The sequence below is a fragment of the Coffea arabica genome, chromosome 10e (assembly GCF_036785885.1).
Source record: "Coffea arabica cultivar ET-39 chromosome 10e, Coffea Arabica ET-39 HiFi, whole genome shotgun sequence".
Taxonomy (NCBI): domain Eukaryota; kingdom Viridiplantae; phylum Streptophyta; class Magnoliopsida; order Gentianales; family Rubiaceae; genus Coffea; species Coffea arabica.
Window position 1 is genome coordinate 8873825 of NC_092328.1, and position 24998 is coordinate 8898822.

The 24998-nt window shown below is 36.4% G+C and overlaps 3 protein-coding genes across 13 annotated transcripts; 2 read left to right on the forward strand and 1 right to left on the reverse strand.

Annotated features, from left to right (window-relative positions):
* Positions 1-884: 884 nt before the first annotated feature.
* On the forward strand, positions 885-4280 carry LOC113712185 (protein IQ-DOMAIN 33). Of its 2 annotated transcripts, none has more exons than XM_027235492.2 (6): positions 885-1528; positions 1743-2129; positions 2369-2572; positions 3287-3400; positions 3471-3825; positions 3906-4280. In XM_027235492.2, the coding sequence occupies exons 1-6, from the start codon at positions 1454-1456 to the stop codon at positions 3920-3922; spliced, it is 1152 nt and encodes a 383-aa protein (XP_027091293.1). In that variant the 5' UTR covers positions 885-1453; the 3' UTR covers positions 3923-4280. The 2 variants fall into 2 exon arrangements, with proteins under 2 accessions (XP_027091293.1, XP_027091292.1); XM_027235491.2 differs by having other exon boundaries at positions 3966-4280.
* On the reverse strand, positions 2050-9349 carry LOC113712184 (pentatricopeptide repeat-containing protein At1g71490). 9 transcript variants are annotated; one of them, XM_072067485.1, is made up of 7 exons: positions 9147-9349; positions 6252-8553; positions 5990-6076; positions 5287-5369; positions 5007-5129; positions 3500-3747; positions 2050-2566 (listed from the first exon to the last, which is right to left on the reverse strand). In XM_072067485.1, the coding sequence occupies exon 2, from the start codon at positions 8401-8403 to the stop codon at positions 6265-6267; it is 2139 nt and encodes a 712-aa protein (XP_071923586.1). In that variant the 5' UTR covers positions 8404-8553; positions 9147-9349; the 3' UTR covers positions 2050-2566; positions 3500-3747; positions 5007-5129; positions 5287-5369; positions 5990-6076; positions 6252-6264. The 9 variants fall into 9 exon arrangements, with proteins under 9 accessions (XP_071923586.1, XP_027091286.1, XP_071923587.1 ...); XM_027235485.2 differs by having other exon boundaries at positions 5287-5416; XM_072067486.1 differs by having other exon boundaries at positions 2050-2126; positions 2344-2566; positions 5287-5416; positions 5990-8553.
* A 2191-nt stretch (positions 9350-11540) lies between these two features.
* On the forward strand, positions 11541-24925 carry LOC140015006 (abhydrolase domain-containing protein C22H12.03-like). Of its 2 annotated transcripts, none has more exons than XM_072066784.1 (13): positions 11541-12041; positions 12736-12849; positions 12974-13000; positions 14865-14955; positions 16366-16418; positions 17198-17296; positions 19376-19433; positions 19550-19602; positions 20542-20643; positions 22612-22677; positions 23273-23394; positions 23705-23876; positions 24565-24925. In XM_072066784.1, the coding sequence occupies exons 1-13, from the start codon at positions 11895-11897 to the stop codon at positions 24625-24627; spliced, it is 1167 nt and encodes a 388-aa protein (XP_071922885.1). In that variant the 5' UTR covers positions 11541-11894; the 3' UTR covers positions 24628-24925. The 2 variants fall into 2 exon arrangements, with proteins under 2 accessions (XP_071922885.1, XP_071922886.1); XM_072066785.1 differs by having other exon boundaries at positions 11546-12041; positions 16366-16409.
* Positions 24926-24998: the final 73 nt, after the last annotated feature.

The window sequence follows — 24998 nt, forward strand, 5'->3', positions numbered from 1 at the left end:
AAAAGTTTTAATTGCTGATAGATGCAATGAGTAAAAATGAAGGTAAAGGAGGAAAGGATTGGTATGAATATTGAATTGGATTTTGGAAAATAGCAGGAAGTAAGGTTGCAAACGAATCTAACCGCTCACGAGTCAAAACTGATCGAACTAAAGTCGAGCTCAAACTAACCAAATCGAACTCGAGTTCAAAATATTAAATTCATTAACTCGCGAGTTCGAGTATATATATATTTTTTTATTTTTATTTTTATTTTAATAGTAAAATTATATATATATTCCTAATATTTTATTAATTATTAAACAATATTATTTTATTTATTTTTTAAAAAATAAAAAAATATTTTGTTATTTTTTTCAAGTTCAAACTCGAGTTCGACTTGACTCGAATTTGAGTCAAACTTGAGCTCGAGCTTGAGCTTTAAATTGCCAACTCATCGAGTTCGAGTTTGATAAAATTAAATCAAAACTCGATTCAATTAATTCAAAACTCAATTCGACTTAATTCATTTGCAACCCTAGAAGGAAGCAGAGAAAAGGTTTACAACACAAGACAAGACATTTTTTTGGACCTCCATTTTGAATAAGCAAAAAGTCAATTCTTGAGTCAACAAAAACTTGCCATGCAGCTGTTTCTTATTGGTTCTTAACCACCGCGTCATTTTGATTAACAACCATATAATACTTTCTCACGATGGCAAATTGGCTGAGACACCCGGCCAAGCTATCTTGCATATATCATCCCTGTGGGTGAAAGCTGGATCCTGAGAAAACCTTAGATTCACATAGCTCCCTTGATCAGTAAGCAAAAAGCTTATTCTGCTCCAATGTGGTGCCAGCCATGTGCCTAAAGGGCAATGAAAAAGCAAATAAATTATGACATTCCCAGCCTTACTCTTATCTGTACAATCCTGATCTACTTTTGGAAACTAAAGACCTACTTCCAACTCAAAAGTTCTGCTACAGTAGTAGATCATTAAAGCGTACTAGTTTCAAGCACCACGTGATGATTCTATTATCAATAACCAATTCTCAATCAAGCTTGAGAGGCAAGAGAAATTTCCCTTTTCTTTCTCTACTTTTTTGTTTTCGCGGGCATTAGGGTGATAACCATCAAATGTTGTCCTTCCGCAGTGCACTAACATTAAATACATGCCCACCAGATAAACACTTGAGCATCCAATGAGGACTGCTCATACACACAAAAGCGTTGCCTGAGACTTTCCAGAGGTTCTAACACTCTGGTAGCAAGCAAACGCATCAGGAATACCAGAGCTAGGAGAAACATACCAGTCGTGCTTCCACTTTCCCTTGATCTATAGCTTATACAGAACTTGCACCATAACATAAGATATAACACACATAAACACGCACGCAAGTTCTTGTGTATAAATGCTTTAAACAGGATATATGTACTAAAGATCAAGGGCCATTGCTCTGTTATTGCTAGGCTGAGATGGGAGGTGCCAAAGCAGAGTTGGTTCGAGGTGTCTTCTTCAAAACTCGTTCTGGCAAAGCTCGTGATGGCCGTGTAAGTCCATGATTGAACTTTACTAGAGCTTTTCTTGAACTGCAATTATGAATTCGTTATGCAGAATATAGCAATAGACGTGCTTCTTTTCTTGTTTACTATAGTTATACTCCATAATTCCGCACACGTTTAGCTCTGCAAAGTAATCAAGACAGCAATCAAGTTGCCAATCTTCAATTACAAAAAAGTTTTTCTAATGATCTGATCAAACCAGGGAAGAAGCAATGCAGTGGAAAAGAAAGGATGGAGCTCAGTCAAGTCATATTTGTGTGGTGATGAATGTGCTTCGGTCCTGGGAGAAAACGATTCAGCTTCATTCGAACAGCTTGAGATCAGCTCAGTTGTCGCCGAGGAGAATTCAGCTAAGACAACTAGACTATGTCAAATTCATTCAGACTTTACAGAGGAAGATACAGCTTCCTTCAAGAGTTCCGAAGCCACTGTAACTCAACCCATCATACGAGAAATCCCAGGCAAAAGCGATAAAAAGAACATTTTGAACAGTCAAGAACTTTGGGGAGTGAAGCAAAACTCAGCCTATCAGCTCTTTCAGCAAGAAGATGCTGCCATGACCATTCAGTCAGCATTCAGAAATTATCTGGTCAATTCACCCGTATTACAAGATATTAGTCTACTTCAGTATAAAACTGATTGTTTTCATTGACTCTTATTTTAAAAAAAGAAAAATTCGTTAGATTCAATAACCAGCAAGAAATTCAAGATAATTGAAGATCACGGTGATCTTAAACATTACGGGTTTCTCCAACTAGTAGGGCCATTCAATGATGAAATACTTGTTTCATGTAGTTTGTAACCTGGCGTGGGTGCTTGAATTTTCAGGCCAGGCGTTCCTCTCGGATGAAGGTGAATGATGGAAAGCAAGAGATCATTGTGGACACAGCAATTCCAAGCCCAGAGTCTCTAAGCTCATCAATAAAAGTTCAAACAGGTGATTCAACAGGCACATCTGTAGTTGATGTTGAAAGCATTAGCCTCAACCAACCAATGCAAAAGCGTGTAAGAGTCCAAGTGGCAAAGCTGCAGGTAAACCCCAAAAAAGAACTTAAGACACATCTTTTGGAGTTTTAGCTGCAAAATACATGCATCTTCAAAAGACGAAACCTGGAGTTATAGATGAATCTTATAGCTTCCAACTAAGATTCACCAAAATGTAAGCAGTTGGGACAATAAAAGGGATGTAATTGGACAGTACATTGATGCTAGAGGCTTAACTTTCTTTTCGCATGTTACTATCACTAATTCAAGGTTCATTTGTTGACCATATAGTTGTGACTAAACCTATCAAATTGAGTTTATGGTCCTGCTGAGTTACGGCTGCTCGCTAAAAAGGTCATCATCTTTGATTGCTCTTTTCTTCTCTCTTATGCAACACCCGACATTATCATACAAAAAGCTTAGCATAATCTTTGTCAAAGGCACTCAAGAATTTAACTGAAGCAAAAATTCACCTGAATTTACCTGAATTCCATCAAGTCAGATCTCACCAAGAAAATTAATATGCAATGCTCTAGATCATTAAGACTCTCTCTATATTTTTGAAATTTCAATTATTAGTCAAAAATTGATTGCTATTCCTTTTCTCGATATTGATGCAAACCAACCTGAATGCAGTTGCAAATTACTTAATAAGCACCATAGCATTTGGATAAGAGGAAAAGTGAAAAAGGAAAAGAAAAGGCAGTAAGGAATAATTGAACAGAAAGCATTATGTATGTTTCTTCTGCGCAACTTTGACAGGAAGATTGGGATGATAGCACAGTAAGTAGTACCATATCAAAAATGAGGATTCAGAAAAGAATAGAGGCGGCAACAAGGCGTGAGAGAGCTCTTGCATATGCTTTTGCACAACAGGTACAAAAAAATAAACTCGTGAACAAGCAGTGATTAATTCAAATTTGCTATAAACAGAGGCTCTTTGCAGTTAAGAGTATGTGCAAAGAAGAAATGTACCAAATCCAATAGCTTGGATGCCAATATGAGCTGGAGCTGGCTAGAAAGATGGATGGCAACCCGCCAGCCAGAAAGTTCTTTGGTTAGTAACAATGCATGCAAGAGGACCAAGTTGGGTAGCTGCACATCACTGTCCAAAAAATTAATGGATGCAACAGCCGAAGAGGAAAGCTGTGGATCTAATGAGGTTTCTGCACACATTGATGGAATATTGGTAGCTGGTCAAAGAACACAGGATCGTATTAGGCCTGCCAAGATTAAAAGCCGTAAGGAATATCGCAAAGAAACAACTCGTTTCAAGCAGGCAGTGTGTAAAAGAGGCAAAGGTAAATCTTCTAATAAGTAATGTAATTACCAACAACTACTCTGTTATAGGAAAAAGATTACAATGACATTTTATTGACAGATAGGATCTGCTCCTAATTCTGGCCTGTATATTTATTGCTTACTACTGCTTGCTGGATAGGCAAGCAAGAAAGATTTTCTGGCAGATGATGAAAAAGAACATGAAAACAAATTCAAGCAGTCAGGGCAATAAAAAGAACTGAAATGTCAGCTTATCTTAAGTATCCTCTGATCTTGCAAGGTGCAACAACTACTGTCAACATACCTTGTGAGCTCTAGACCCCATTACCCAGTCCATAAAATAGAAAAGCAAACAAATTGTTGACAGGGATTTTCTTAGTTTACTGTGCAACTTCCAGTTTGCTGCTCTTGGAAGGCAAAATGTAAACTACAGAAGCTTGTGCAACAAAAAGAAACCATTTGCCAGTTTGTTCAAGAGTTCTATTACAACATTTAGAAGAGTACCTAAAAGAGTTCACTATAACTTCACAGGTTAGAGCTAAATATAATTTCTGCAACATAATCGCCAGAGGACACAATTCTTTTTAAAACTCCATTAGCAAAAGCAATACAAGTAAAAAAAGACAAGATGAAGAGGATGGAAACAAAAGCAAAAATATATATATATAGATTCAAGCCATTTCACAACTGTCAACAGTTTCTCCTGAAAAGAAAATGAAAGATAGAATTAAAGAAAAATCAACATACAAGCTTAATAAGCCCCTACTATAACCAGACTGAGATCTATTTTTAGGTTTAGAAGGAAGAAAAGTCCAGCAGTAATTCAAGACTTCAAAAGTTGCAATTGCGACTTAGGGAAATGTAGGAAACTAGTAAATGTAACCAAAGCCAGCCAAACCCATTGAAACTATACACTCTTTCACAATGTAAAATCAAAAGTTAAAACTTCAGAGAAAGGAATGATATAAAGAAACAATTGAATGAGCTCCTCGATCATGCTTGACAAAGTGATCTTATTAAAATATAATTTGAGCTATGGGATCATGATAGAATCAAATGACGATAAATAGATTGCATAAGAGCAAGGAAAATAAAAAGACAGAAGACTTGAAGGGCTCAAAAGCTCATGGTAAACAAGAAACAGCGTGAGAATCACAATTATAAATGATGTATGCAGTCAAAGGGGGGAGAGGCCAGTAACTTTAACTTTGGAACCTCCTCCAAAACATTCAGTCCCCTTCCATTCCCTGCTTCAGTAGGTTCTCTGCTGATATTGGGATATTCCAGACAAACCAAAAATAAAGCAACTCCAAAGCTCATCTGTCTAACAAATTAAATAAAAAAAAGAGACAAAAAGTATAACCAGTTTGTTTTCCTGAGAAATTTTTAGCTTTAAATTCTCTTATGCACAAAAAAAAAAGTAAGTAGATTTGTCAATGGCGAAGAATTGAAACAGAACTTAAAACGTCTAAAAGTCAAACCTATGTCTTGCCTTTGTCAGAAGATGGGACTTTGTAAGCTTAGAGACTGGAGGGATGGCCTTGTCCTCATTCATCGGATCACGCTGATGAAAAACCAGGGCGAGTGAAGATAGGACAGCAGGTTGCATATCTGTGTGTGGGTGTGAGAGAGAGAGAGAGAGAGGGAGAGGAATTCATGGTTAGAGAAAGGGTGTCTACAGCCAATGAGAGGAAGAAAAACACGTTTGGGAGGAGCAAATATGCTGTATAGCAAACAGGCAGTTCAGAAAACCATTGAAAACATAATTTTGGCCCCTAAAAAGGTGACAGATACAGTGGATAATGAAGGATAAAAAGGAGAGCAGAAGGAGGAGCAAACTGAAAAGAAAATTTTTCCACAACTCACAAATTATTTCCCCATCTTAAAATATTGAAAGATATAATGATTCAACACCACCAAACAAGCCAATAACAAGCCTAAGTTTCTGGTTAAGATCCTAACTTGTTTATGTAGTGCCAAAACCAACGTTTCTTACCAAAAGGGGTGGGAATGTGGTTACCAACTCGTTACTTTGAACTAAACAACCTGGCACAACTGTCCAAGAAATTTGAATTTCTCATTTCTCAATAAGGTAACGCACTAGAACTGTATCTGATTAATATTGAATGTGATAGCTAGATTACTGATAAATGAGCAATAAAAGCATGAATGAAGCATTTATACCTCCTTTTGATCTCCATTAGTAAAGCTCAATTTGAGCATGCAGCTGTCTCTACTTCTTTGTTAATCACAGCTCAACCTTGTGATAGACTAAAACAAAACTCATTTGAGACATTTCTCATGGGAAAGATAGACTTAAAAGATCTAATTTTGTAGTTTTTTCTAAGAGAGCCCTGTAATTGTTAGTACAGTCATCACTTCTAGAGAGCAAATCTCAGTTAAGGAACATGTCTGACCAGAAGAGATGATTGGCAAATTAATATACCAGTTAGCAAAAACTATTCCACTAAAAACTCTTCCTCCATAGTAGAATCTGCACAAGCAACATAACCTGCATCTTTCATTTGCTTAATTAGTCCCCCTAATAGAACATATATTTCATTTGTTTGACTGCTAGAAGAGTCCTCAACCAGGAACGGGGAAAATCCACCACCAACATCAACCCAAGCACAGCCAGGGTCCTTTCTGACACCCAAGTCTCTCATGAAAGTCCTCACCTTGGCCAGTTTGGTCCAAGACCCAGCAGCTGCATACATGTTAGCAATTAACACATAATATCCAGAATTCTGAGGCTTCATCTCCAGTAGCTTTTCAGCTGCCCATTCTCCCATATATGTATTCCCATGGATCCGACATGCTCCAATGAGCGTCGCCCACATCGCAGATGTTGGTGCATACGGCATCTTTGTGATAATTTCCTGTGCTTTTTTAAGTAAACCTGCTCTTCCATAGAGATCAACCATGCAAGCATAGTGCTCCAAATGAGGAGCTAAACCATAGATGGTTTGCATCTTTTCGAATAGTATCTGACCTTGGACTACAAGACCTGAATGACTGCAGGCTGACAAAACAGCAACCATTGCTACATGATCTGGTTCAATATCAGACCTAATCATCTCTTCAAATAGTTCAATTGCTTCTTTTCCTTCTCCTTGAATCCCATACCCAGCTATTAGTGAAGTGTAAGTGATAACATCTTTCTTTTCTAGCAGATAAAAAAGTGTTTTGGCAGTTGAAACTTTTCCTGATCTTGCATATGTGTCCACAAGCGCATTCCATAGCAACAAATGGTCTTCAAACCCCTCATGCTTTATAATATAGCAATGAAACTCTCTGCCATGCTGCAGATCAGCCACCCGAGCACAAAGGGGCAGGATACTTGCAATAGTCACATAATTCGGTTCTACACCAGAAAGCAACATCTCTCTGAAAAGAAAGGAGGCTTCATCAGATCGATCCCAGTGTGCATAACCAGAGATAATGGAATTCCATGTGATTACACTTTTAGCTTCTAATAATCGGAACAAAACATGTGCATGCATAAGGTTGTTGCACCTAGCATACATAGTAATTAATGCATTTCTAACGTTATCAAGACTACCATAACAACTACGAACAGCCAAACCATGAAATTGTCTTCCAACTCTTAATATACCCAAGTGTGAACAAGCACCCAATCCTATAAGCACAGCCACAGGATCCAAAGGAATACCGCCAGTTCTCATCTGAGAAAGCAACTCAAGTGTCCCTTTAAAGTTACCCGTCCTCAAGCAACCTCCAGCAATGGTATTCCATGTTAAGAGATTTATTTGTGCACCATCTTTTCTCATGTCTTCAAAAAGCTCAAAGGCTTCAATCCACCTACCTTTAGAAGCATATCCAGAAATTATTGTATTCCAAGAAACTGTATCCTTATCAGGCATCTTATCAAAAATCTTGCGAGCAGCATCAATTTCCCCAAATTTCCCATACATGGAAACTAATGCATTTTGCACAAATATGTTGTGTTCTGAAGAGCTGCCATCAATATAGCTGTGAACCACCTTCCCATAGTTCACATCCAATTGCTCACCACATGCCTTAAGTATGGAAGGGTAAGTAAATTTATCAGGTCTTATTCCCTTATTCAGAATACGTTGGAAAGTAGAAATAGCTTCCTTGCTAAGCCCATTTCTGACATATGACGAGATAAGAAGATTCCAAGGCAATGGGTGCAAAAAATTTGATATTTCAGTTATAGTACGTGCATCAACAAGCAAATCGAAGCTAGTGTAAAGAGTTATCAGTTTTGGGACCAGGGCTGGGTGCTCTTCAAGACCCAAACTGATAGCTTGGGCATGAAGTTGCTTACCTTCTGGAAGCAACTTCAGGTTAGTGCTACTTACCAAAAGAGAAGACAATGCCTGTATAGTAAGATCAAACGAGAAGGATGCTACTGTGTGACTTCGAAAACTTGAAAAAGTCCTAAAGGCTTCTGATAAGTGGCCTTGACAGGCAAATTCCTTCAGGGTTTTCAGGAGGGTATCCACCATTGATTCCGTGCGATTGTTCTCACCTATTTTCCACTTTTTGGGAACAAATTTTTGAACATGGGACAAAGAGATGTGTCCTGGTAACCAACTAGATACAGAAGGCATACAATGTAGCTACTGAAGCTATAAAGAATACAGACACAGTAAATGAACAATGAATGCATAGCTGCACTAGCATTGGCAACACTCACAAACAAAATATCCAGTAATATATTGATCAATCACCTCCAAATCTCCCTCTCTGCACTGCAAATACTGGAATAGGAAAGGAATACTATCAGCTAAACCATAGAAAGGTAAAAGGACACATAAAGTGAAAAAAAATTATAAAGCCACTTCTCCACGTATCAATTAATTAAAAAATAAAAAGCAAATAATCCCATAGAAAGATTTAAGTTATTGCCTAAAACCAAGTCCCTCTATACTGCCAACCAACAAGGATACATGTATACATGGTCTTCAAAAAAGAAGTTTCTTTTCCTAATGTGGCAAAAATGAGAACTTGCAGGAATTGAACTGAAAAAAATGTGAAGCCAAGATGCAAAGAATAGACAAAGAATTACCAAAAGGCCGCACCATACACAGCGAAAGGTAAAATGAGGCACATATTTTTCCGATTTGGGGAATCTGATAGACAACTTTGAATCCCTTTTCAGAGTCGACAAAGAGCGTATAATATACTACCTAGTAAGCATTAAGCTCAATTCAATTGGAAAATGCCAGTAATTGATATCCATGGCTACCCAGTTTTTCGAAAATAACTTCGACATTTGTGCCATTAATTGTGAAATGCCAGTACTGATATCAATGGCAGTATTAGACAAGAATTAGGAAAAGTAAAAACTTACCCTGAAGAGTAAAGCAGCAATTGAATTAATCCCGAAGTAGACAAGAGATGAAGAGGAGGCAAGGGGGTTGAAGGGAGAAATCGCCGGGAGAAGGGGTCTTCTGTTTAATGCAAGATTGATTCATAAAGATGTTCTTTTCTATGGGGTTTTAGGGGGGTTTTAGTCAAAAAAAAAAAAAGGCTTAAACCCCAAGTCTACGAGGCTCTTGGATTTTCCACCGTTCTTCTTATTTATCTATATATTTATTTATTTAATTTTTCCTTTTTTTTTAAATGGTTTTTCGCCAAATCCCAATTAATCTTTCAGTAATTTACTTCTATAATTTTTCCTGATTTTATAATCTCGTTGTAACTTGACTTAACATTTAAATTTTTTGTTTGGATCAGAGATTTAATGTCTACGTATTATATTAATAACAACTAAAACACATTTGACATCACCATTTTTCTAGCAAAATTTTAAGAGATTGAATTCAATGCAATTGTCGGAGCAAGTTTAGATATGTTTAAGAGCAAATCGTGTAAAATGTCATCAAATTATACATTTGTACTGACTCAGGTCACTAACGAAATCCATAATATGATGGCGGTTGGGCAAGTAGGCCTCTACGTCTAGTCGTTCAGAACATCTCTTTTTCAAGAAGGCAGCGAAATTCGACTTTTTCTAAAAATAGAGTACTACGAAAGGAAGTTAATCATAGATTATCAATAAATCTAAAAGTAATTCTTTCCAAGTCGATGCCCGAGCGGTTAATGGGGACGGACTGTAAATTCATTAGTAACATGTCTACACAGGTTCAAATCCAGCTCGCCCCAATAATTCGTCAATCCAATCTATCATGAGAGGATATAACCCCCTATCTTTCGTAAAGAGTCAATGTGGAGATAAAAAGAATAAAAATATCTGCAAGATTCCTTTTTTCATTGGGGTTGTAGTTCAATTGGTCAAAGCACCACCCTATCAAGGCGAAAGCTGCCGGTTCTTTATCTCCACTTGCGGCTTGATTTTGGACAAGTATAATCTCCGGTTCACCTCGTTGGCTAACTTTTGTGAGAGGGTAAATACTTGGGTAAATTTGGTCTACAGCCCTGTTCGTAGATCGAGTGACCCAGAATTTACCACGTCATCAATGCGAATTCAATACTTTTTTTTTGTTTTTTTTTTCCTAACGAGAATAATTGAATTCAATACTTAGAAACCAAAAATTTTTCTCTCTCTACTCACCATTCTGATTCGCAACACCACCAATTGAATCAAGAAGCTCTTCTCTTAGAGCTTCTGGCATCTCTTCGGTGCCTTCCATTCTTGTCTTTATAACATCAACCAATTTTGCCTTCCAATCAAGCTTACATATACAGAGCTAAGCCATTCAAAGTTGGAATTCATTCTTAAAATCATATGAGAAAGGAGACAGAATGAAAAAAAGTAAAAAAAAAAAACTTGCTGCAGAAAATTTTGGGAAAAGAGAGGAAGAAAATCCACCAGTCACATCTTCCATTTGATTTCTAGATCTATTTAAAAAAAATTATATGTCTTGCACTTTTGGAGGACATGAGAAACTATAAAGTAAGTGATGGGACTCTTACGATGGAGAAGAAGAGGCCAAAACAACTAGAGATGTAGGCTTTAATGAGCTAATATCGTTGATACCTAACATATCCATCTTCTTAACACTGAATTTTTTAATTAATTAGGAGAACATCATGTTCTAGTTCCAATCTACTAGGTTCTTCAAATTCTTTTTTTTTTTTTTGGAAAATCTTTTAATTTAGAAATAGAACTGCCATTGCTTTATACAGCTATAGATAGGATTGTAATCAAATCGAACCACTCGTGGTAAGGTTGTAATCGAATTAAATTACTTGCAAGTAGCTTAGTCAACAACTCGACTTGAACTCAGGTAGCTCGTAGGCCCTAAGTCCCCTAACAAGTCGAGTTCGTGTATCTAATAGTAAAATTCGAACGCTCGTCAAGCCTTATCTAACTTTTTAATTTTAATTTTAAATATATTATTATTATGAAATCACTTTTGTGCGCACAAGAGTGGTTGAATTTACAAAAAGTTTTAGATTGTATGAAATTTTTTGAAGGATAATGTTTTTTCGCTCAAAAATTATCAAAAAAATGAAATCCCCAAATCTTCATAACTTGAAATCGATAAGACTCGCTTTGATTTGAACCCATGCAAGTCGAGTTCGAGCTGCAATAATGCTACTCATTCGAGTTCGAGTATTCTTCGTACAAGTCGAGTCGATTTCGAATACGACCGTATTCGGGATACTTACCTCGACCCGACTCAATGGACTCTATTACATCCCTTGGCACTGGGGCTGCTTTGTATTTACAATTAACTAATAACCCCCAGCAAATTTCCTCCTCAGCGCTCCCGCCCAGGAGGGGCATTTCCGTCAACTAAATCCTTCGCCACATGCACATTTATTTCATTGAACACGTTGAAATTCATAGGGTTCTGTTTGGAAATTCTTTCCACTTGTCTCCACGGCCCCACCTCTGAAGTCTGAAATCCAGAACTAAAAATTCTCTGCCCAAACAGGCACAAGCAAAGATTTGAGACAGAGGAGAGGCGACCGACGCCCACGCGCTCCCTTGCAAACTTCTTAGCTGCCTCCGCCCCGCCCACCAGAAAAATAAAAATGCAATTTCAGAAACTCCATTGATTGCTCCACCGGATTTTCAACTCAGATTCTGAAGCTCTATCGCCTTTGATTGATGGTGGATTTTTGAAAAATGTGCGGAATTACGGCGACCCTGCCCTGCCCAATTCGGTGCTATAGTAATGGTTTTGGGGAAAAGAGGCTCGGTTTTGCTGGTACCGTAGCAAAGGATGCTCAGAGATCGCAATTTCTCAAAATATCCAGGCCTTTTCTTCAGGAGGTAACTTCTACTTCTGAGTTCTAATTCTGTCATTTACTGCATTTTAATTTGATTTTTTTTGTTAAGGTCTGTTTGGTTAGCAAAGCACAAAGCGTTTGATTTTTTATTTATTTGTTTTGTTTGTTTGATGCACTTTGAAAAATCATCAAGAGTTTTGATAGTTGTTACTCAAAAGTAGTGAAATGGTGGACGACAATTAACACATGTTGCCCCTTTCATTTTGCGAAAATTCATTTTTTTTTTACTCAGAATGTAGGATGGAAATGTTAATGTTTTCTTTCAAGAAGAGTACATCGCAACTTTGGCGTCTCCAATTATGAAAAGTAAAGTTTATCTGTATAAAATAGGATTTAATTTATCATATTCTTTATTATAATTGGACAAAGGACTCCTTTTTAGTGTTAAAACCTATTATGGTTGTAAAAGTCCTTGGAGCATGCTAGAGAAGGTGGGATACCTGTCACTTTTTATGCAAAATTGTAAAATTTTCTAGAGAATTGTTTACTTTTACAATTAAGGGGCAGATGTCACTTTAGAGTGTTTATTATGGTCCAGCGACCCTTTTTTGGTGGATTTTACTGTTCCCTGAGGGCATTATTATAATCGCTCGAGCTTTCATATAAGGAAACTGGACATTGTTTTTGTTTGATCTATGTTGGCTTCCTATTGAGTTGCCTTCCACTTTTCTTGTTAGGAATTTCCTAAACTTTCAATGAGGGCGGCATTCAAAGGTAGAGGTATTCAAATGGCATTGGCAGATGAGAGACTTCTGCAAAGGAGAGCTGTAGTAAAGCCTGCTGACATTTTGGTAAATATGATTAGCTCCTTTTGAGATTGCCACATATGTGAGGTTGGAATATTTTTGGAACTTTGGTTTTGGTTTGAATTGCAAAGCCATGTAATTGATGAAGGGTGGTAATTTCTCTGTGCAGGCATATGATCTTGTCCAAGGAGCTGATGTAAGTTAAAGTCTACTTAGTACACCTGCTTTTTAATGGGATTACAACACTTGGTTGCACCAAAATATCATTTCACCTTAAGTTCTCATTAGTTGCAATGAGAAATCTTTCAATACTACTGTTATGATGCTTTTCCAGGAAGGTTTTAGAGTTAAAGATGCTAGACAAATGTTTATGCTTTCAGTATGTCTGATAGTTACCATGATAGTGAATCAAAATATTTTTATTTACTAAAAAATTTGTAGTAGCAGAGAGCATTTGTTATGTCGGTGCTGTAAAGTGCTGTAATTCATTTCAAATCTTCTCTGATGCCAAGAGGTTGTATAATAGGTTTAAAGTCCTGCAGTTAGACCTTTCTCCAGGTCTCATGCGTGGTTCTTTGACTATTGATTTGTTGGTTTTACTTTCCCGCAACAAGATTGAAAACAGTAATGCTACTTCAAACAAAAAGGGAAAAAAAAAAGGACCCAGTTTGGATAATGTTTAATTGCAAAAGCGAACTTTTTCTCTACTTTATAGACTTCTCTAGTTGATTGCTAAGCTTGATGTTCTAGAATCTGAATGTCTGTCAGATCTGGTTTTGCTAGTTTATGGTACCCACCAAGCTCTGTTGTGCTATTGCATAACGATTTGACTTACAGTGGAGAGAGTGACCCTTCTTACAGTATCTGGAAATTGTTTTGAGAATTTTGGTGATCTTTTACAAATGTTTTGTGTCTTAACTCATCGAGTATTTCCTATGAAATTTTGGTATAATCAGAAATTGAACGATTCACATTCTTTGTAGCCTTTTCTGCCATTGAGGATATTTTAGAACAAGAATATCCCATCTAAGATTAAATGTACATTGGAGTCAGTTCAATTGGTTCTGAATTCAATTAATTCTGTTGCCTTCTGACTGAGAATGTCTAAGATGTTAGTAAGATTCTTGATTTATATGCAAGTCCTCTAGAGAGGTCAATAATATTGATCTTTTCTTTCAATTTCAGGTATCTGAGAGAGCTTTAGGACAATATATTATCTTTAGTGAGTAGTTGGATTCCTAGAAAAAGAAAAGGTACATGGCCTTGTTGAGATTAGATTTTCAGGTTTTAGTGGGACTGGAAGGTACTATTGATAAAACCTCAATTTGCAGTACTCTGAGACATTAAGAATGGGAGGACGGCGATGGCTTTTTTGAATTAGTTCATGCAGAACCCTTGCTAGCCTTTAGGATTTAGAAGCCACTATTGCTTTAGGTATTTCAGCAATTCTTCTTCATGTTATATGAAGAGAGATGGTGTGAGCAACTCTTTTCTTTAGAGGACTTGATGTCATCTCTATATGCTAGTGTGTGTGTGTGTGTATCCGTTTCTTTCTATTGTCTGTTAAATGTATTTATTTCAAGAGATAAAATGGAAGGAGGACAATTTTGACCTTTTAAGATGTCACTATTGTATTATCATTGAGTTTTGTTTTGTTTTATTTTGTGTTTGTATATATGAATTGCTTAATGCAAGTAAGTAACAATAAGATGATTTACAATGACCGATCGTTTTACTGGAGCTATTGTGCGTTTGCTTGCATGTGTCTGAATGACTGCTTATAATTACCAGAAGGAAAACAAGAAAGAAAAGAAGTGATTTCCCATCCATCTTTGTGCAAATGGCACTACACAAAACTTGTTGGCTTTACAGTTATTTTCTCTTGCTGATGACATTATGGCATAAACAATAGAATTGTTAAACCATGGTGGCTACTTAGAAGTCACTCTATTTTTCTGATTAATGTGCAGAACCTAAGACTTTGCAAGATAGTCTACTGATTACATGTACTGGTTGAGTTTCTCATTCGAAACTTGCTTTGATCTGATTGCATGAACCAGGTTACATGGAGTTATATTCTGGGAAGATCAGTCCCTGAGCCTCCAACAGCTGTTCTTCTACATGGCATTCTAGGAAGCAGAAAAAATTGGGGTAGGTTCTGTTTGCAGCTAGTTATATTCAATATTATGCAAAAGCTAGTCATGATTATCGTATGCACTTGTTACCTATTTGTTTAACTCTGTAGTTTCATGATGTCAAAGTCTGCCTCTATTTAATCCTTTCTTCTTTTTTTACATGACATGTGATGCTATTACACAAATTCAGCATGTTGTTTGCTTTGTATCTTCTCAGAATGACAATATTAGTAGCATCCTGTAAGATCTGGCTTATGTGTTTTACATACATGAGCATCTACCCTCAATGAGAGTTGGAGGATATACATTATCTTGTGTGCATTCTAAGTGGCAATGGATTATACTTTTGTGGCAATGTAGTTTTGGGGATTTTTTTTTCCTTTTCATTATATGGATAAAAGCAGAAAGTGCCTTAACGAGTGCAAGGAATCCTACTAATGGAACAAAAAATCCTCAACAATCTGGGACAATGTCTCCTGACCATATATTATACTTTTGACCTCTCTTGTGCTTTGCTAAGGAGTTCTATGTCCTTCAGTCTCCTTTTGTATGGTCTTGTTTGAGATGTCCGTCTATGGTTGTTAACATCTCTTGTTGCTATTTCCAGATCAGCCTTTACCCCTGTGAATTGCTTTCATGAACCGAATCTTTCCCCAAGACAGCTCCTATTAAAAATGATTTCTATTCCCTCAGTACTCTAATCAATACTTTCCCCATGTCATTTGGATTGTTTCAGTTCTTCAGTTTATAACTCGTGATTTTCATGGATTTGTGATGCATTAGTTGAGAATTTTTAGTTAACTTGGTCATGTTAATATTACATAATTGCACAAGTTATTTTCATGTTGTTTCGCATTATTAAAAAGGGAAATGACCAAGGGTGCCTACTGATGTTGTAGAACAGATGGGTGAGAGTGGCAATTAGTCAGCTTCTGCAAAAGTACCACATTTTATTCAGCGTTCTGCACTTTGTGCCCTGACATTTTGTAATATTCCTTGCCATAATGTTTAATTAGCCATATAGAATTGAATGGAGGCAGTCAGCCCCGTTACACTTTGGGAATAATGCATAATAAGCTAGGAAAGGTATAAACCTTTTTAAATTTGTCAAGTTGTGCTGTTCTTAGATCTTGTAAGCTTACCTTCTGACCCTCCTTCCCAAAAAATTGGCCATAGAACATTAAAGAATGCTATACATTACTGTCCTCTGGTGGAAATGGTGTTAAACCAAATTGAAATTGGAAAGAGGACTTTCTGAAGAGGTGAAGCCAAAATATCTGACTGTATACCTGATCTTCAAATTAAATCTAGTCTTCTAAACAAAAATCTAAACTTTATTGTTGAAGTCATTGTCGAAGTAATCTATGATTTCTTCTAACATTTATCCAGTACTTACAATGGCAATTCTCATCGACACTTTTCACAGGTACATTTGCTAGGAGATTAGCAAAGGAATATCCGAAGTGGCAGGTGCGTCAGGCATGTGTGCTTGGTTTAGTTTTATTGTCACTTAATGCAGCTGTGCAAAATACTGTTTATCAAAAAGTAAAGTTTCCTATTTGTCATTCATCTATGTGATATAGGGATTAACTTTGTCTACACTGACAATGTAATGATTTTCTTCACACTACCAGGCCTACATGCATGACACTTTACCTCGATTTAGTGTTGAAATTCTTTTGCATATTTGACATGCATCTAGACCCAATGGTAAAAAATTCTTTACACTGTCTGTCCAGGAAAGGTTAATCATGATGTTATGGAAGGAACTTGTCATCCGCTGGTTAACAAGTAAAAGAACAAGCACTTTTGTGCATGCAGCAACATGTTAGAGATAACAAAAACAAAAGAAGGGTATTGCTATCATCTTGTAAAAATATGAAAGGAAATACTATGAAACAGCTTTAGAAGATAGTGGCTTTGCTTTTTAGGTGTTTCTATTCTAAATACTTGGGTGGATTTTCAGGATAGTTTGAGTTTTCTCTTGATGCTTCTTTCCTGAGTTTCCCTATAGCAACAAATTCTGAAAATTAGTACCCTGTTGTTGGAGAAAGCATTTTCAGGGCAATCTAGGTCATGGGAGTTCTTAGACTTGTCCTTTTGATCTAGAGGATGAGTTATGTGTTTAATTGCTTTTGTTATTTCATAGGCCTTTAGGATTGCAATTCAGCATATAATTTGAAGATAGGGTGTATTGAAGCATTGTAAATGTTACATTTATTAAAAGCTTACTATAATTCACACATTGGTTGACTCAGTTTCTCTTGGTAGACCTGCGATGCCATGGTGATTCAGCATCTATCAAAAAGCAGGGACCTCATACTGTTGCAGCTGCTGCCCTTGATGTCTTGAAGCTTGTATGTAATGGTTCAGGTTTGAGCTATCTTCTACATACATGTAAAACGGTTCCCCTGTCAAGTGTATTTGTTTTGACAATGTTGCTTTGATGCGATGGATTGTTCACGTAAAACTGTTTCACTTGAGTGTGTGTGAATATATTGTTAATTTTTTTTTTCTCTTTTTAAACTTTGTTTGCCTCTATGATCCATGGTATTGCTGTCTGGATTTTAATTAGTTTGAATAGTATCAGGTAAAATGTCACTGCCTGGATACCAACCCAGTTTGCTGAGCAGTGTTCTAAATTTGTAGTTGGACCCTTGTATGGACATGATTGATTGTTTCTATCAGAGGCATATTATGCAACACAAGGTTTAAGCCTCATTGTATGGTTTATGTATTAGTCATCCAAAACCCCTTTCAAGTATTTGGTTTTTGTCTCCTGGATTCAGCTAGCGTAGATTGTATATCTACAAGTATTGAATTTGCAATTGATGCGCTGATCTAGCACTGTTGTAGTGGTGCAACATTCTATAAATGAACGTGTAATGGGTACCTGAAGAAATGAAGACAAAGGACATTATAAAATTTGGAAACAGAAAGTGTAGTGGATATTTTCCTGGCAAGGGTAGGGCTGGGACATGAGCTGATGCTGGACCCCTGTATAAGCATAAGGATATTGGGAATTTCTTGTAGAAGTGGCTTATGAACCTTGAAGCTGTTGTTCTTTGTGTATGTTGATGGTAGTGTTGTGTTATTTAATGTCATGACTGGTATTACAATGACATCAAATCCTGATTCTGATGTTAAAATGTATGCATACATGCAGGCACAATGCCTCACATAGGGATAGTTTTAAGTCAAGTGAGACCAATTTGGATTTTAGAACAGGAGATAGTCTATGAGCCTTATGACTTTAAAAAGCTTGCCATGGTTCCATATCCTTTGCTCTTTTTGTGTTTTAGTGTGCCTCATATTAAAGATCAATCCTATGTAATAAAACATTCTTTCTGAATAGCTTCTGAAGAGTAGTCTGCTTTCCTATTCTTTGCCAATATGTAGTTCCAGTATGGGTTTTGTTTAAACAATTTGTGTGAGAATCAGTTTTCATTAGAATCTGATGCAGAATAAAGGATTACTCTAGTATGATGATAAGAAGATGATTGCGGATTGCAATGGAAACAACCTCTCTTTATGCTTTCATAATTGGTATTCTATAAGTAAAACATCATTTCACAAAGGGTCTATTTTCTATAAAAGTAATATTTGTGCTGTCAATGTTATTATTCAGCAAGAATTCTCCACAAGTTTTAAGAGGAAATCTGAGGAGCTCAGTTTCATGTAATTCATTTGGTTTTGGCTTTTCTCGGGATTTTGCTGTATCTAATATGTAATCAATAAGAGGGTTAGACTTGTACATCTTATGATTATTTATTCTTTGTTTCATATTGATCTAAAATAATTACAATGAGGATAAAAATATTGATTCATGGTATCTGTAAATCCTTTATCTCATAATTCTAGTCTGCTTTTTTAAGTTAAAAATGCTTAGAATGCAGAATAAATTGATATAACTTCCTTGGTGAAGAATCTCAATCATTCATGCCTCACTGAACTTGTCTGTGATGTTTAAAAGTAGAGATATATTCCCTTTGCATCCTCTACAGATTATAGTGACATGTAATACTGCATATTTAAACATTTGAAAAGAGATGAGCAATTTCTCCTAAGACATTGTAGATATAAGGAGCTGTGATATAACTTAGTGGGTCATGAATTTGAAATTTCTATGGTTTTTGAAATAAAAAAGAGAAGAATAGTTCTTTTGCAATTAAGTATGTGCTTCTTTAAATGGTATTCATGTCTATGGTGTGCTTGATTTATGCATACCTCTTCTGAAGTTCTTTCCTGATGAAGCTTTCTGAGTTAGTATGTCTAAGCCTCTGCTTTATAAATCTTGTGCTTTTTCCCCCATGTACAATTCCTGTTATTCTTATCAACGCTCTCTTGAACCTAAAGCACAATTACAAATAAATATGGGAAGTAATCTTTTACCGCTTTTAACCGTTATGTGGTAACACTTGTTTTTCTTTGACTAGCTTGGGCAGCTCAGATTAACTCCTCGGGTTGTAGTTGGTCATAGCTTTGGAGGAAAAGGTAATTTCTTCTAAAACGATTTATTGATAAAAATAGTGCACATTGGTCTAAATTCTAAACACCAGGATATGCAGTGTCAGATGTATGCAGTTGATTACATTTTTCTTTCTGTGCAGTTGCCTTGAGCATGGTTGAGCAGGCTGCAAAACCACTTGCACGACCTGTCAGAGTACGTCAATGAAATTCCGAAGATTACTAAAACAAACTTCCAATTTTTCATCTTTTGTGATTTTAAAATGAATTGCACCTTGTGGTAAGTTTTGTCATAATAGGCTCTACCACTGCTATTTGCAAAGGTAGCAAAGATTACAGATCGAGGTGAGCTTAATGCCTTACAGCAGCTCTATTCTTGAGAAGCAAAAGTCTTTTATAACTTTAAGTCATAGGTCTCCATTTTTCTAGGGTGATCACTGGCACAAAGAATTAAACTTCATGACGTGGGTTTCTGTTTTCAAGAATTATATTTAGTGATAAGAGAATTTTAACATTTAATTTTATCATTCATCATGTTACCCCTTAATTATATAAATGGATTCTAAATCCATGATTATATGTACATTAAACCATAGCATAAACCAGATATATGTGTATAGCTGTCAAGTATGCTTGAGTAAAGTTTTGGTTAGATCATCTCTATGTTGATGGCTATGGGGCAAATTCTATTTCTTAACATTTCCATGCCCCTTTCTAAGTATCCAAAATGTTGACCATACGCATGAATTTAGCTTCTTCTGCCTCCTTGGTAAAAATTTTCCCTTTCCCACAAATTTTCTGCAATCTAGTGTGTAATTAAAAGTGAAGAGTGTTTTACATAATGGCATAGAATCAACCAAGTCTTTTATAGCTTATTCTAGTTGACTACCCTCTTGCATTGTGAGATAGCATAAAATTTTGTAATCGAGTTCAAAATGTAAGTCTGTGGAAACATGATTTATGGCAAGTTAATGCAAAATTGTGGAAGATATTGATTAATCTTGATGCTGAGAATACTTTTAATCTGTATGGAAATGATGGATAAGTTGTAAGCTAGAGTTGTAAGGCTGTCTTTTATAGTCTTTGTTCATTCTCTAGTCATCTTTATTCTGTTTTTAACTAGATTGCCATTCAGGTTTGGGTTCTAGATGCAACACCTGGAAAAGTTCGAGCTGGTGGAGATGGAGAAGACCATCCTGCTGAACTGATAGCTTTTCTGAGTAAATTGCCTGATGAGGTCAGTGCTTGTTCTCTTTTTTTTTTCTTTGTATTTTTGTTTGGTTCATTCTTTCAAACATTTTGAATTTTTAAGAATAACATTTTGGCATTGAGTCGGCTTTGATGTCTTTATGGTACCTTTTCCATGGTGGTCTAACAATATCAAAAGTGACTTAGGATTGCAGTTGTGTTGACTTAGTTTTGAAGTGTGGCCTTAACCTATTCTTATCTTGTCATGGTGCTCCATAGTGCTTTGATGATATTTAATTCAGTTATGCTGTTTAGGAAGAATGTGGGATGAGATTTGTATTATTTGAGTAATGCCTCGGTAAAGCAGAGAATATGCTAGAAATGGAAGATCGGTTATTAGCTTTCTCATTTTACTATTCACATGTTCTAGACTTGGACTGAATGTTCTCAACACTTCAGTTTTGCAATTTTTAGCCATAGATTTGTTGTATTTCCGTAAATTTGTAATCACTGTCTTCATGGGCATGGTACTGCTTCTTGATTATTAACCATCTTGGTAGAAACATGAAGTCCATTCTGTGCTTCCATTAAATTTGACAAGTTGACAACAATAATAGCCTTCATACCAAAGACCTAGCTTAACCAGATGGGACAATAACCAGGCAAACATGAGCTTTCTGGATCAACTCTCAAGCACTCCTTTTTCCCCTAGTAATGCTTTGTAAGGCTTAAGAGTCTCCCTTGAATCGAAATTATGGCCTCCAGTTACAGTGACATCTTCTAACTAGGTTTGTCTCACTGTGGAGTTTGCGAAGAAAGACAGCTGATGTGAGGGTTTCATCATAATAACTTCAGTATGACAAGTAGTCCACAGGTGTAGGTGCCTAATATGTAGTAATAGCAGATCCTAGATATAATGTTTTCTTCTTTTTGAGGTAGATGTTAGCTTTCTCTTAATTTGAAGACCCTTGCTTTGAGTTTCAAGTTTTGTTACATAATTTGTTTATTATAAGTTAGCTTGACCACTTACTTTAAAAGGGTCAGCACATTCCTGTTTTCGCAGACCAAAGCTAATTTTTTCTAATGGAGGAAAGTGGTTAATCCTTTATACTTGTTTGGAACCGTTTAGTCTAATGTTTGACCATGTATTCCTGTAACATCTTATTCAAAATTACTGACTTAGCTGTAATTAAAAGACAGCTGGATGGGATACTGAAACATTTGATACATTACAGGTTATCTACTTCATTATTTATCTGATTGGTTGGATAGTAATTTCAATAGCACTTTGAGAATTATACTGTTACAAATAGCCAGTTCCACTTTGAAATGTCATATAGCTTGTGAGCACCATTTTGTAATCGGAAAAGTTTGGCCCCTTCTGGACATCATTGTCCGCTACCATTAAATTAAGCATACAAAACTTGAGTCTGATTTGCAAGCTTCACAGGATCTGCAAGTCTTTTTATCTTTTTCTTGTTTTTTGCATTTTCTTTTCTTTGTCTACACATCTGTGCCTATATCCTTTTTACTTTGAAGCACATTAGTCATGTTGGCTCCAATAACATGCCATTCATTTCAACAAAGATCATCATGCTTTCTAAGCCAGTGGCCACCCCGCCATACAAATCACAACTAGCATTACCAAAACTCTATCTCTACTTACTTCTCCATCTCAAATTGAGATCTGCTCAAGTCTAGCAATGACAACTATCGATTACCAAGATCTGCTGACACAATGCAAGTAAAAGTCACAAAGTCTTGGATTTCGGGAGCTTAACAATAGTCATGTCATCTTTTCATAAAAAAGTTTTGAAATCAACTAATGATACAGTTCAAATAAATGTTGGTGTTACTACATGCTGTTAGATGAACTTCTACAGTGGAAGGAATAAAAGAATTTTTTTATGTGGAACTTGAGGAACATTTAAATCTTTTTTCCATGTCATCTTTTAACCTGTCTTTTCCATGCTTTATACATATTCCGCCTTCTGTTAACTATTGCTCCCCAAGCCAGGTCTATTCAAAAAGGGATATTGTAGATGCTTTAGTACAGGAAGGTTTCTCAAAGGATGTGGCACAGGTATAATTTGCACAACTTTTGAAGTCTTATAAGTGAATCTTAGATTTTGATCATGGACAGTTTGCATGTGATCATATCTATTTGGTAATCTTGCATACACTTCCTCATCCTCATCTCTGAAGATTTGCATAAAACTCACGCCTAGGGCGCTCACATTTTCCTGTACATTGTGTCACCTTAGTGGATATTGAAATGTGTATGCTTATGTGATAGTCCTTTAGCTGTTATCAATGTTCATAAAATTGAGAATAAGTGATTTTAGGTTTTTCAGATGTTTCTCTGGCCTTTAGTATATACTTTCTGTTCCGACAAAAATATCATGTTTGTGGATAATATGTTGTTTTTACTGAGTATACTAGTCCAAGTCAAGGATGAAGTCTGGTGTTTTTAATCAGCTACAGTATAGCAATGGACAAAGATTGTTACATTCTGTTTCAATGCAAAGGGAGTGGCTGCAGAATCACTTTTTTGAAAAAAAATTCCCTTCTGAAATGAAACCTATAAAAAGAAAACTTAAATGCTTGTTTGCATATCAGCAGCTTGTTTGTCTTGTTCCTGGTTTTCTTTACTCTCCTAACTTTTGAATCGTTCCTAGTGGGTGGTAACTAATCTGCGACAGAGTGGCCCTCCTGGTTTGCCGTCATCAAGGTTCTCATGGGCATTTGATCTCAAGGGCATTTCTGAAATGTACAAGTCATATGAAGAAACCAATATGTGGTAAAATATCTTCGTCTTTTCCAGAATCACATGGTTGATCTTATGAACTTATTGTCTGATTATATGTAGCGTCGTTTTGTAGCCTGGAGCTATTTAACATGCTAATTTTATTTTGACTAAATAAGGAGGGCATGTCAATATTCCTTTCACATTTGAACTTCAGAAGAGTATATTTGCAGATCACATGAATTATAGTGTTCAACTTGACCTGAACATGAGAGTAAAAAGACATGTTAAAAGTTCTTCAATTCTCGTCGTGGTAAAATCTTAGCTCTTGAAATGCATCTTCTTATCTCTCCAATATCTGCAGGAAATTAGTGGAAGATGTCCCTCGGGGTGTACATGTTAACTTTTTGAAAGCAGAAAGAAGTTTGCACAGGTGGGCCCTTGAAGATCTTCAGAGAATTCATGCTGCTGAGGAGCAAGCAGTTGAGGAGGGAGGTGGAGTTGAAATGCATGTCCTTGAAGATGCTGGTCATTGGGTAAGTCACATTTTCACTGACGTTTTTTATTTGCTTGCTCAATATTCTCTTGGCATTTACCCTTTTTCACCTCTTTGAATTTACAGCATCTTTGTCTTGTGTTTCATGTCATGCATTTTCTTTCCATGGTGATAAGCTATTATACTTTGTTTAGTTCACACACTTAATTTATGTTGACCCTGTTCAACATACGTCTGTCTTCCTAAATGGGTAGCCTAATGCAATAGATTTCTCTATTTATTGAGGATTCAAATCAGGGCCTCTGGGTGTGCGTCTGTGTCTGTGTCTGTGTCTCCCGATCCCCTCCCACACCTCCACCAAAAACGAAAGCAAAATGAAAAGAGACAGCTTCAGCTACACCACCTTACAAACTTGCTTAGTTGCAACACAGAAAGCAAGAAGTGGACTAATTTATTTCCCTTCTTTGTAGTAAGAGATGGTAAGACATATGGCCATTTATCATGTCACCTTCAAGCACAGTAAAACAAAGTAGTACTCGACGTAGGAAGCAAGGACACTCCCGCAAAGATTACATATATGTATCTGATCATGTTTGTATCTCAAGGACAACCAAAATATGGTGACATAGTTTTAGTTCAATTTGCATATGCTTGGGTAATGTAAAGGGTTCTTTGGGAAGGATGCATCAGCTGAACATCCTCTAACAGTACCATCATTTGTCACTCAGGTACATGCAGATAACCCTGATGGGCTCTTCAAGATTCTTTCATTCTCTTTTCAAGGATTTTAGGCTCTTAACTTCGGCAAGGATCTGTCAACTTCAAGGGTGTAGTCTCCGAGCTACTGTGATCATTCTTTTTGTCCACCGATTGCTTCTGACTTTTCAGTCTTCTCTTATTCTTTTTCCCTCCCTTGATATTTGCATCATTTTGTTCTATGAAAACCTGATCATGTTGTTGTATTACGGGTTTAAGTAGTAGGAACTCTATACTTGCAAGGTTTGGGGAGCATTGATATTGTGAGATAAGTATTTGTGATGATGGGTATAAATTTGATTTTATGAGAAAATTTGAGAATTTAGGCATCAATTACAGGGGTAGCCTGCTTGTAGAGGGCTAACGTTTTTCTTTTAGAAAGATGCAGATATATTCACATATAGCT

Excerpts from the sequence above, each read along its gene's own strand:
- LOC113712185 (XM_027235491.2), top strand. The coding sequence starts at position 1,454 with ATGGGAGGTGCCAAAGCAGAGTTGGTTCGAGGTGTCTTCTTCAAAACT. Across the intron at positions 1,529-1,742 it reads GCAAAGCTCGTGATGGCCGT|GGAAGAAGCAATGCAGTGGA; the intron begins GTAAGTCCATGA and ends TGATCAAACCAG. Across the intron at positions 3,401-3,470 it reads CATATGCTTTTGCACAACAG|TTAAGAGTATGTGCAAAGAA; the intron begins GTACAAAAAAAT and ends GGCTCTTTGCAG.
- LOC113712184 (XM_072067485.1), bottom strand. The coding sequence starts at position 8,403 with ATGCCTTCTGTATCTAGTTGGTTACCAGGACACATCTCTTTGTCCCAT.
- LOC140015006 (XM_072066784.1), top strand. The coding sequence starts at position 11,895 with ATGTGCGGAATTACGGCGACCCTGCCCTGCCCAATTCGGTGCTATAGT. Across the intron at positions 20,644-22,611 it reads TGAGTAAATTGCCTGATGAG|GTCTATTCAAAAAGGGATAT; the intron begins GTCAGTGCTTGT and ends TCCCCAAGCCAG. Across the intron at positions 23,877-24,564 it reads TTGAAGATGCTGGTCATTGG|GTACATGCAGATAACCCTGA; the intron begins GTAAGTCACATT and ends TTTGTCACTCAG.